Here is a 12,877-nt window from a genome sequence, read left to right as displayed (position 1 = left end):
AGAGCTTGTGAGACTACTACAGAAAAGTTTGCCGACTGGTAAAAGGAAGAAGAGAATAGACAAATCCAAAAATGGGGTAGCCTTTAGATGCTTTGTTCAAAGGCATACATGAGTTGGCATGAATTGCCCGGCCAAGTCTTTACTACGCTCAAGTCTTCATTGAGTATGCTTAACAACCTGCCATTACAGCCGTAGAGCAGTCTCACACATGTTGTAATATCGGTCTGTCACTTCCTATCTTAGGCATAATACCATATGAGAATTGGCCGTTACCACATTTGCAGCAGTATCTGAGCAAGTTATATTATCTCACCTGCATCACCATCCTTGGCATATGCACACCTATATGAACAAATTGGGCTAGGGTTACACATGACATCAAAAGGCCCTGAAGTGAGCCCCTATAACATATGGAGGAATGATGACAGTCATCAGTGAGGATGCGTAGACTACTGTTTGTACGTCTAGGAAGGGTATGTGCTACCCAGAGTCATCACGAACCCCCATAGAGGGAAAAGTGCGTCATCCCACGATCCGTCTACAATAGCTAGTTCAAGAGACCCACTCATAATAATTCACACATATACAATGGTGACATAATATTTCTTGCCACCTGACTATTCTATATGGCACACACGTGTTGTCCATGGACAACATTTTCACCTTTTGGGAGGGTGCCCGTCAACAAGTATAGGTCAAATGTGTCACCCCAGTGTGTGCAAATCCTTACATAAGGTACTAGCAACACAGCAATGGGTAAATGGATCTAGGACAGCCTATTGGGCCTACGCAAGGGGTCATGGGGGAAAGAGTACCCACAGCCAAGATGAGGGACCAATCATAAGGGGTGCCTAGTGTAAAAGCGATTATAGACGCCTTTTTCATGTCCACGACCAGCCCTACAGGCTAGTTGACCTGTTTGCCCTAGTCGGCCCAGTAGCATGGGCACTGGATAAAGGTGCCCACAGCCCCTTGCCCATCATCTCATCAGCCCTTGCATCAATGACCACACATATGGTCATTAACGGAAGGCATAAGAGGTCCAGCACAATCCAGGTCATTGTTTTCAGTGAAACGCAGGTCATCCAGCCTGTATGAAGGAAAACGCACATCACAAAGCTGTCTAACAGATGCTTACAGTAGGTAGCCATCATTCAGCCCAAGTCTTCTTCAGCATATGCACGTCATTTTGGTCAGTATAAACAGGGATTTACAGCACTGCAAGTCAGTCCATTAACACATATAGCAATACAAGCAAATACACCTACGGGTGGGGGCCCTTTTGAGAAATATTGGGCAACAACCCTCTGTATTGTTCTTTCTCTCGATTCCATCTCTACCTTGCATAATCTCAGTTTTGGTGTTCTCTGCATATCAAGTTAAAGGTTCCATAACCTTCCGCATCATAGCTTTGTTGGACATGTCATCTCCAACTCTCTTTTACTCCATTTTATCCCCTTTTTATCCAGATATTTATCTCATATTTTTAGGGATTTTTCCCATATTTCTCCACTTTTTATAGCTTATTTTAGGCATTTTTATCAATCGTGGACATTTGTCCTCCAATGCTACTGACCGACTGCTCTACATGAGATGTATATAAGCATGGCCATTGTACCTTCATTTATTCATTCAATACATTCAATATTTCAGTCTCTAGCTCAAGTGTTGGATCTCTCTGTGGCTGTCTACTCTCTCTTACCCGTGATCTCTATTTGCTTCTGTTTCATATTCACATATTCTCACATGGTATTGGAGCTCTTGTTCTTCCACAGATCAACAAGAAGAGTTTTCAGCCTGCGTTTTTTTCTCCTCTGCTCCCTTGGCGGCGCATGCGTTTTTGGAGATCTACTTCATCACACAAATCAACGTTTCTACTACAACAGCGCTCTGTTGCATTTTTTTTCCCGATCCAATATTTCGCTCTCTAGCTCAAGTGTTGGATCTCTCTGTGGCTGTCTACTCTCTCTTACCCGTGATCTCTATTTGCTTCCGCTTCATATTCTCACATGGTATTAGAGCTCCTATGCTTCCACTCATCATCAAGAAAAGTTTTCAGCCTGTGTTTTTTTCTCCTCCGTTTCCTTGGCGGCACCTGCGTTTTTGGAGATCTACTTCATCACACAAATCAACATTTCTGCTACAGCAGCACTCTGCTGCGTTTTTTTTCCCGATTCAATATTTCAATCTCTAGCTCAAGTGTTGGATCTCTCTGTGGCTGTCTACTCTCTCTTACCCCTGATCTCTATTTGCTTCCGCTTCATATTCACATACTCTCACATGGTATTAGAGCACATGTGCTTACACAGATCAGCATAGAGTTTTCAGCCTGCGTTTTTTTCTCCTCTGCTCCCTTGGCGGCGCTTGCATTTTTGGAGATCTACTTCATCACACAAATCAGCATTTCTGCTACAGCAGCACTCTGCTGTATTTTTTTCCAGCCCTTCCCTCTCCTCTCCTCTCCTAATTTTGTATTGGCAGCAACTCCCTAGCCTGGACTAGTGGCAGCACAGTGCACTTGCTCCATTAGCCTCTCCCTCCCTTACTTCATTGCGCATCGGGTTGGCTCAAGTCTTCCCCCGTGTGCCTTGATCTCCGGTAGGAGAACAGTTCTACATCTTTCTTTCACCTCACCTACCATCTAGGGAGGAGTGGGCCACCCCCGGGTACCTACTTGCAGTCTTTCCACTGTAAATTCAAGAGGAGGATTCCATGGCTTCTACACCGACTATCATCTCTTCATCCATTCCACGACTTCCGAAGGAATCCATCTTAGATGGAACCAATTATCTTGATTGGGCACTACAGATGAAGACTCTCCTTCGATATCATCGCCTATGGGGTATTGTTTCTGGTACTAATGCCTCTCCCGATGCTACTTCTCCTCACACTGACAAAGATGCAAGGGCTCATGCCTTTATCTTCTTCAACATAAAACCCTCTATTGCCCGGCAATTTGATGACAATGATGAGGAAACTGCATAAGAATTGTGGGATACCATTCAAAGGAGGTATCACCGTGAGAACTCTACTCAGAAGGTAGCCTTAGAGAATCTGCTCTCCAACCTAAAGATCGCCGATACTACTAACATCATGGATTCCGTTATGGAGTTCATAACCATTCAGAAGCAGTTGGTCTCTTTGGGGAGCAAAGCTACCGATGAGGACTTTGTCAATCGGCTCCTCGCCAAATTGCCCGGGACTCTCTCTGTTTTTTGTGATACTATATCACTTCTTCCTTCTACTCCTGATCTACATATCATTATTGGCATGCTTCAGGATAGGGCCATGAGAAAGAAGACTAGCCCGGGTATTTCAGAGACCCTTCTTCACGCTAAGAGCAAAAGCAAATGGCAGACCAAGGTTTCCACGAGCAACAAAGGTGACTCCAAACCTACCAACAATCCCACTCACAAGGAGCTAACTTGTCATTATTGTGGTCTCAAAGGTCACAAGGAGCTTCCTTGTCATTATTGTGGCAGTCCAAGGTTTCCACGAGCAACAAAGGTGACTCCAAACCTGCCAACAATCCCACTCACAAGGAGCTTACTTGTCATTATTGTGGTCTCAAAGGTCACATTCAGCCTGATTGTCGCAAGAAGAAGAGACAGGGTAGTTTTGCTAAGAAACCCATCAGTCAAACCTCTTCATCCACCGACCAAACTCAAAAATCCTCTTCCACCATGCAGACTGTCTTCATCAGTATTGACGAGCTTCTCTCTAACTCTCCTGTTACTTCCACCTCACGTCTTACGGATTGGGGAGCAAAGCTACCGACAAAGACTTTGTCAATCGGCTCCCCGCCAAATTGCCTGAGACTTTCTCTGTTTTTTGTGATACTATATCACTTCTTCATTCTACTCCTAATCTACATACCATTGTTGGCATGCTTTAGGATAGAGCCATGAGAAAGAAGACCAGCTAGGGTACTTCCGAGACCCTTCTTCATGCTAAGAGCAAAAGCAAATGGCAATCCAAGGTTTCCACGAGCAACAAAGGTGACTCCAAACCTGCAAACAATCCCACTCACAAGAAGCTTACTTGTCATTATTGTGGTCTCAAAGGTCACAAGGAGCTTACTTGTTATTATTGTGGCAGCCCAAGGTTTCCACGAGCAACAAAGGTGACTCCAAACCTACCAACAATCCCACTTACAAGGAGCTTACTTGTCATTATTGTGGTCTCAAAGGTCACGTTCAACCTGATTGTCGCAAGAAGAAGAGAGAAGGTGGTTTTGCTAAGAAACCCATCAATCAAACCTCTTCATCCACCAACCAAACTCAAAAATCCTCTTCCACCAAGGAGACATAGTAGCAACGAAACTCATTTCAGTCCATTTGAAACGAGACTGAAACGTTTCATAACAGTTTCATACTTTGAAATGCGTTTTTTATCTATCAAAAAAAAGTTCTTATCACATCTTTTCGTCGTACGTGTACTTCGTGTACTTTCACACAACCGCACACGTTTCGACTTTCGAGCTGCTGCCACCGAGACTGAAGTTGTCCACGACTCCACCCGTCTCCGAACTGCTTGGCGACTCCCAACTGCTGTGACCTGTCCACCCTGTTCACGACTGCTGGCCGAGTCCCGACGACTAATTGGCGACTCCCGACTGCCTGTGGCCTGTCCATTCATGGCCGGCTGCTGAGGAGCCTGTGGTCGACTGCTGCAGTGCTATGGCCGACTGCTGAGGAGCTTGTGGTCGACTACTGCAGTGCTATGGCCGACTGTTGTGTATTCACCTTCACCCGACCGAGTGCTATAGCCTGTGCATTCTCAAGGTAAGCCTAGCTACCTAGGTGTTTTATGTTTCTAGAATCTTTACTATTGTGTTTTATGTTTCTGTTCAGTATACTATTAACTATACATAATACACGCTGCTCTAGCCTACTGCCTGCAACCTATATCAGGCTTTTTTTCCCATAGCTAAAATGGGGATTTTATCACAACCTATGCAGGCAACAGGTTACAGGGTATTTCTCTTGCTGCTTGCAACTTTGTAAGATGCCTCGTGCACAGGATCCCTTGTGGAGCAATGTCACATGGGAGAGCAAGTATGTAGGCTCAGGCTCAGGAAAATGAAGGTGAAATTTTTGTGCAGAAGTGCATCCTGGCAACATTACATGGTTGAAGGCACACTTCACACATACAAAGGGCCATAGGGTGGGACCTTGTAAGGTCGTACCAAGGCACATTTATGAAAGCCTTAAGGCTTGGAAGACTAAGGAAGTAGGCCTTCCTGTTGAGGAGATCGTGGATCCTCGGCATTTAAGAGAGGCTCCCATGACTGTGGAAGAGCAAGATTCTACAGTAGGTGACAGTATCATGGGACTTTTACTATTGGGGGTAGCTCTAGTTCACACCCTCGAGCAAAGAGGATAGCTTTACCTTTGTTGAAGAAAGGGCATGTGAAGGCAGGGTTTCAAAAGGCTGCCATGAAGGAGGCAACAAGGGAGATAACCAAGCTTTTTGTGGGGTGAGCATTGTCCTTCAATATTTTGCGGACTCCTTGATGGAGGACAACAATTAGAGCAATCTCACACATAGGTTGTGAGTGGGATGGTCCCTCATATGAGGCCTTACATACTATAGAGCTTCGGAGAGAGAAGCTAGTAATTGAGACAGAGATGGAGCCTCTTAAGGCTACTTGGGTAAAGTATGGGTGTACTTTGATGTGATGGCTGGTCAGATGTGAAGAAAAGGAGTGTTTATAACATTCTGGTCTCCTCATGCAAAGGCACTATGTTTATTCGTGCCATTGATGCCTCTATGGCGGGGACAGTGGTGACAGGGGAGTTCATCTTCAGGCATATACGCCAGGCTATACAAGAGATTGGCCCAGACAACATTGTGCATGTGATAACAAACAATGGGTCGAATTGTGTTTCCATGGGAAGGATGCTTGAAGAAGAGTTTCCCAAGATTGTATGGACACCTTGTGCTGCACATAGCCTTGATTTGATGATAGAAGATGTGGGAAAGCTGGATTGGGTGAGGAACATTTTTTCTGTAGCCTCTAGTATGGTGAACTTTGTCACCAAAAGGCCGAAAGTGCTGAGCATGTATAGAGCCAATTCTAATCTAGAGCTCTTGAAGCCATCCAAAACCCGCTTTGCCTACATGTTCATTGTGGTGGAGAGGCTCGTGAGGGTGCACCATGGCCTAATGCACACAGTGGTATGTCGTGAGTGGGTAACATGGGATGACAAAGATGCACCAAAGTCAGTTTCATTTGCTCGTATGGTCATGAGAGAGACTTGGTGGAATGATGCGCAGGCACTTGTCAAGACACTCAATCCCATGTATAGTGTCCTTCGACTCACCAACATGGAGGGGAGTACCATTGGGCTCCACTATAAGTTCATGGACAAGATTGGAGAAGCCCTCGATGCTTGTACATTATTGTCTCCTGAGAGGTATCACTCTTATTCTTTCTCTTGAAGCTAGATAGATCATAGAACTTAGAAGATTGAAGTATATGCTCATTGCTTACTTTTTGTTTTTCCACTTGCAACTTTGAACTCATATGCAGAGTTCAAGATATTAGGGAGATATGGAACCAACGTTGGGATTGGTTTCATAGGCCAATCCACGCAGTTGCACACATTTTGCATCCTCTTTGGAGAAGTGAGGAGCAATACTTGAGTGAAGAGCTAGAGGCAGGATGGAGCTCTTACATTTCCAGGCTAGTGGGTGGTGATGTGCAACTTATGAGAAAGCTGGAGGATGAGCTTCTCATATATCGAAACAGTAGCCATATGTTTGGACGGCCAACAGCACAACTGAGAGACACACAGCTTGAGCCTGTGTCTTGGTGGGAGAAATATGGCATTGGTACTCCAGATTTGGTAAGTAACAAGTTACTAAGTATAACTTGTCTAAGAATATTATACTTCTATTCAATGATGAATGGTGTTGATTTTTATTTGCAGAGACGCATTGCCATGAGAGTTCTCTCACAAGACTGTAGTTCACGACCTTGTGAGAGAAACTAGAGTACATGGGCACTTTTCCACACCAAGAAGAGAAATAGACTCTCAACTGCACAATTGGAGTGGCTTGTGTTCTGTCATTACAACTTGCGATTGATAGAGCAGAAAGGGAACCCCATCGAGCCTTGCCAAGTCAATCCTAACAAGATTGATATTACGAAGTGCAAGGAGATCCCCGACATCCCTCAGGCGGACAGAGATATCTATTCCAGAGATTACAGCTACATCTCATGGTACACGATCCCAGGCAGTTGCTAGTACCAGTGCGACACCAACAGATCATGAGGATGAGGCATTTGAGGAGGACTCAGCCAGTGGTACTAGTAGTGAGAGTGAGGATGAGCGTGATGGTGAGGATGATGAGGATGATGGGCAAGAGGATGAGCCTTGAGTAATTTATCTATGTACTTTTTTTTGGATTTGGTGGACCGTGGGACATTGTGTGATTGTCATGACTCTTGGGAGTCATCATGATTTATCTTTATTATGATGTTTTTTATCATTGTGTTAAGTGAAGTACCAGACTCTTGGCTGCCCAGTATCATGTATGGAATAGTATTCTGCCTGTTGAAATAAATAGGCTAAGTAGTAAGACCTAAACACTTATTTCTTGTACTACTGTACATTCTATATTCAAAAATATATATATTTTTGTATTTTTGTTTGAAACTTTTTATTGCCGTTTCAAAAAGTTATGAAACTTCTAAAACGTTTTTGAAACCCGTTTCAAATCAGGCGTTTCTAAAACTCCTCGTAACTATGCAAGGAAGGAGCTTCTCTCTAACTCTCTTGTTCCTTCCACCTCACGTCTTATGGATGGGGGGTGAAGATTCCTCAACAGCAATCATGAAAACTCCGGCTTTTGTGCACCTGGAGGTGATGGACACCGATGTTTCATTTTCTTCAGGCAGGGAGGAGGTTGGAGGACTCTCCGCAACGGATACTTGGGAGAGGATTCTAAACAGTGGTGCTTCCAGGCACATGACTCCTTCCCGTTTTGATTTACAGGATCTCTGCAAGTATTCTGGTCACATTCTTACTGGGGATACATCCACTATCCCAGTTCACAGTGAGGGCAGGATGGAGATAGTTCCCGATGGCAAAGGAGGGAAGCATTCCTCCCAGGTGTTGTATGTTCCGGCTCTTGGTTTTCATCGGTTGTCAGTGCATCAGGTTTGCACCCTCCCCTTCAGTACAGTTTGGACTCCCCTTTTCTCCGGTTATCTCACGAGGATACCAACCGGGTTATCCGGTCAGATCTTCTTAGCCTCTACACACATTGCACATGGATCACACCCCCGGAGCTTCCCACGAAGATGCACTTTTACAGAGACCACTTCCTCACACTCACTGAGAATGGATTCATCCAGCAACCGGGCTACTTGAGTGTTCACACGTCCCATGCCATGGGATTGCGATTGGCCAGATATGGGTTTCTTCCCACCACCTCAAAGTGGAAATAGGTAGAGCTGAGCGCATCTTTGGAGCCGGGAAGCTCATACGAACACCCAAAGAGGAGAGGATCTGACGACTATGACACACAGAGGTTGAGACGAAGGAGCATTACATATGCCGTTGCCCAGTATACTATGAGATCCATGGGAGGTTTCACTGTCTATTTCGTGAGGGATTCGGTCCACTCTCCAGGACATTGACTTCCAGGACCAGCGTTGCCTGGGCCTCTTCCTGCTTGAGCTCCGCAGACACAGGGACACCTTCTTGAGACACAAGCCCAAGCCACCTTGCCCCCTCCCTCGGCAGTCAACCATCACCAGTTTCTTCCGGACCGAGGGGGTGGAGGACACCAACATAGTGGATCTTGTGGACCCTCCACGAGCTGCTCTGGACCTACCTTGCCCGAGAGGAGTTACCTCGGACCGAGCCTCTGCACTCCAGCGTGCCCGACGCCCTCCCCTCTCCCTCCCCGGTCAGCCACGATCACCTCATTAGCTCCAGATCCAGGACATGCTCCACCGCCATCAAGCTACCTTTCCACATGACAGCTGAGGGAGACCTCTTGGCCATACTCGTCAGTCCCATGCTTGACATTTTGGAGAGTGGTATACCATCTACTCGGAGCTGATGTTGCTCCCATGTTTTTTATGTTCTTAGTATTTCATGATGAGTTTCCATGGACATTTCTGTATCACCCTAGTGAGATAGCTATATTTATGTTTTCTTTCTGTTTTATTTTCCATTCCATGATGAGATATGCCATGGACATTATTGTATCACTTTGGTCTCATAGGCCCATTGGTCTTCCTCAAGGCTGGGATAGGGCAAACATAGCTCAAGAGCTTCGAGAAGACTACATATTAGATACAGATGTACTTACAGCACAACTGAGTAAAGTAGTCCCCTTCATGGACTTAGGAGACCCTATCTCTATTATAGTAAAGGGTACAAAGGCAAAAATCTCCTATATGGACAACAATGAGAAAATAGCAGTGATGAAGCAAACAAGGTCTCTCCAAGGGACAAAGGTATGGATAGCTGATGAACTCACCCCGCTACAACTCAAGAACAAATCGGCAGAGCTGAATAAAGTTAAAGAAGCAAGAAAGAATGGCAAATGGGCAATATACAGAGGAGGACAAGCAATCATTAAAGAATTCCGTACCCCACCCCCCTCAAGAGTAAATCCATCCATGGATGAAATATAGCTATTTTTATTTTGAACCTCAATTTCGAACTAGATGCAATAGAACCCATTGTAATTTAAACTCTTAAGAGTCTTAAGAGTTCATTTTGAGTTTTTTTTTTTTTAGTTTTATGCCTCTTTGGCATCGATACCCAGAGTGGAATGTAAATGGATGTACCCGATCTGTCCCATAGGTCGGATTCGGCCTCCCGTGGACGTTAATATAACTCTCTCTCTCTCTCTCTCTCTCTCTCTCTCTCTCTCTCTCTCTTATAGATCCAGATCCAGAACATGCTCCACCGCCATCACACCACCTTCCCGCGTACTGTGATAGAAGGGGACCTCTCAGCCATACTCAGTAATCCCATGCTCGACATATATATACATATACCTAGATGAATACAAGAACGTGCTCGACATGCTTGAGAGTGGTGTACCCTTTACTGGAGGATGATGTGCCCCACATGCTTCATATTCTCATGTACTCCATGATGAGAGTCTCTTGTACTAGTGCTTATACCCCATGTACTTCCCCATGATGATCATTGTATCAATCTCTACTTTCAGATAGCTATGTTATTTGTACTTGTTTTGTTTTTCTTTTCCATGATGAGACATACCATGGATAGCATCATTGGGTCTTTCGTTCAATGTAACTTTCGTTCTTTCTTTTTTTCTCAGAATTACTCAAGACGGGCCAACCATATACACAACTAGTTAAGCGCTAGCATTTCAAGCTCTCATTGATGATTTCTGTGAGGGCATGTACTTGTTAATTGAGCCTCATAGGCCGTACACAACCTTGGAAAACAAACAAAAACCCTCATCTTCTCTCCATCAAGCAGGACATTTATCTTGTTTACCTTCTTCTAACGAGAAATAAACCTGTAAATTACTGACTGTGCGCAATGGCAGCAGGACCTAGTAAAACAAGAAGTTTTGGCTGTGGAAACTGACTGACCTTCAGGTAGCGAGACATGAGGTCGAAGGAGTCGCCACGGTTGGAGCCATCGCCACGTGTACGCTTGGTGATGAGGGATGATAGAGCTTCCAGAGCAGCTGGGTAGTCTCGAGCTCCCATCAACGCCCCACCTGCACAGGAGTTCTTTTTATTATCTATATCTATATTCTATATATATACCTCTACATGCCACGTGGCAAACTTTACACCTTTCAACTCACTTTGCTAAACTACATTAGCTTTTACACGTCCTCTTTCTCTATTTTCAAATTTCAAATTCACTGCCAGTCCACACAACTATACGTCTGGTCAGCCTCGCTCTCCTTGAAGGCTATTTTCCTCGCCCTGTCTAGACTCTAAAGCAAACTTATCTTTGTTTCTCCCTAGCTCGCTCTCCAGCCCATGTACTCGAGGAAACAAGCTCTCAAAAGCGCTGGAGGAGGTGTCCAGATATACTTGGCCACTGGTAAACATGTAGATCCACTACTCAATAATCCGATGTCTACGGCGAATTTTGAACAGATTGCCTCTGTTGAAGAGGGCACAGAACTTATAATTGATCTGCATGCACTTCCTATGCTCGGATCGAGGCACGCGAGAAAGGCAGAGGAGGCCGAGATCATCATCAAGGCCGGGTATGTGCTAGTACTCTTCAGTGGGAGCTATATCCTGGATGATCACCTTGGTCTTCAGCCCCTGTGTCATTACCTCAAAGGTAGAGAGCGCTGGAGGCCAGTCCTACATCTGGCTGTTCAATTGATCTATAGTACGAGGTTTCTTTTGGCAGCTCAAATGAGACCGAGGCCGCTTCTCACCATTGGATTGAGCCAAATTACTGTTATCGTTGCCACACGCGGCCATTCCGGCACAGCCATTCTTTCCCGCTGCTGTACCTGAAATAGAAGGGCTGCTACTGCTGTGATTCCTACTACCGTTATAACTCCCATTACAATTCGAATCAACCGATTCCATGGCGATTATGGCGTTGCGGCGGGCTGGCCTTGGGCCATTGCCGGAAGCATTCAGCTGCCCGACCGCTAACAAACCTACACGGATGCCCTTCTCCATCGCTTTGCGAAACGGCAAGGAATGGCACGAGGTGAGAGCAGGCGCAAGGTTAAGGGTGGGGACAGCAAGCCAATAGCTAAGAAGAAGCAGAAACTTAGCAAGACAAACAGGAGATGCGGCCATAGGCGAATAGCGAGGTTCTAGGGGACCTCAAATTTTTATAATTTCTCTCTTACATTGATGTCACGAGTCTCACAAGTCCTCTCTCAAGGACAGACGGTGCAAACACATTCACGAAGAGAGAGAAGAAGCATGATCTGATGAGGAGGGGCATGCATTCACAAGACTGCAGGTTTGACACAGAGCAAGCTTGGTCCCGATGCTCTAAACCAGCTCCCATCGGCCCTCCCGGGCGCGCTTGCCTCGTGCTCCCACATCTCAACCATAGTTCATACACATTTAGATTAGACATTGTTATTGAAATTAATCATGAAAATTATGCTAAATTTGAAGTGAAAGCAACAAGTTGCTTTGTTGTGAGCTTATCCTTTGAGTGTCTCTTTTGCATCTGCCAGCACTTTGTATATCATTGCTTTGGTTGTATTAAGACTTGATTATATTTGAATTCGCATTTATTTATTACTGAGAGTTCCACTTTGTGAGTCCTTTCTTGCAATTTTTGTCACTTGATTGAGAGCGTGACACATTGATGGCTCTTTTTGGCCTACCCTTAGAAGTCCTTAGTGGTTGCTTGAATTTTAGTTAAGGGAAATGGTAACGGGTTATAATCCTCCCTTGTAGGTCGTCATAAAAAGACCTAAGAAGGGGTCTTGACTCCTCACAGTCTATAGTGTCGAAAGAGAAGATGGAGCAGCCTTTACTGCATGGCAAGGAAGGTTATGAGCCAAGCAAGGAAAGCACATAGCTGTGCTAGCATGTTGGAGCTCAGAGCAAGTGTCAAGCAACTTAACCTCGCAAGGCAGTGCCATGCAAAGGAGACAAAGAGGAAGAAGGGAGGTGGCTCTATCGCATGGATGAGGTGCAACATGAAAAGGTTGCGGCTCTGCCTACAAGGCAACGGCATCCAATCTGTAGGTGGTGCAACTAGGCATGGAGCTAGTTCTATTAGCTCAACAATGATGAAGATAGTCCAGTCGTGAGGTGGGGGCCCAAGTACATAGTAACGCATAACTATAGCTCATTGCGCACAAAAACCCGAGTACACAATGTATCTTATACCTTTGAAATTTGGAAATTACGTGCAAATTTGAG

At 45.1% G+C, this 12,877-nt stretch overlaps 1 protein-coding gene across 11 annotated transcripts in view; it reads right to left on the bottom strand.

Moving 5' to 3' along the window:
- The window catches only part of LOC147613354 (folylpolyglutamate synthase-like), a 109,242-nt gene extending 97,199 nt beyond the window's left edge, over positions 1–12,043 (bottom strand). For 3 of the 11 annotated variants that reach the window (XM_086782656.1, XM_086782654.1, XM_086782659.1), the window contains exons 1-2: positions 11,413–11,791; positions 10,598–10,728 (exon numbers count right to left, since the gene is read on the bottom strand). In XM_086782656.1, coding sequence (XP_086638782.1) covers positions 10,598–10,728; positions 11,413–11,788 — 507 coding nt within the window. In that variant the 5' untranslated portion in view covers positions 11,789–11,791. Of the gene's footprint in view, positions 1–108; positions 178–10,597; positions 10,729–11,412 lie in introns of those variants that run through there. The other 8 variants (XM_086782660.1, XM_086782666.1, XM_086782661.1 and 5 more) reach the window with 5 other exon arrangements.
- Between the last annotated feature and the right edge of the window lie 834 nt (positions 12,044–12,877).

The sequence above is a fragment of the Cibotium barometz genome, chromosome 44 (assembly GCF_041138505.1).
Source record: "Cibotium barometz isolate CiBa-2024 chromosome 44, ASM4113850v1, whole genome shotgun sequence".
Taxonomy (NCBI): domain Eukaryota; kingdom Viridiplantae; phylum Streptophyta; class Polypodiopsida; order Cyatheales; family Cibotiaceae; genus Cibotium; species Cibotium barometz.
The sequence above is the reverse complement of the archived record's forward strand: the minus strand, read 5'-3'. Positions and strand labels throughout refer to the sequence as shown.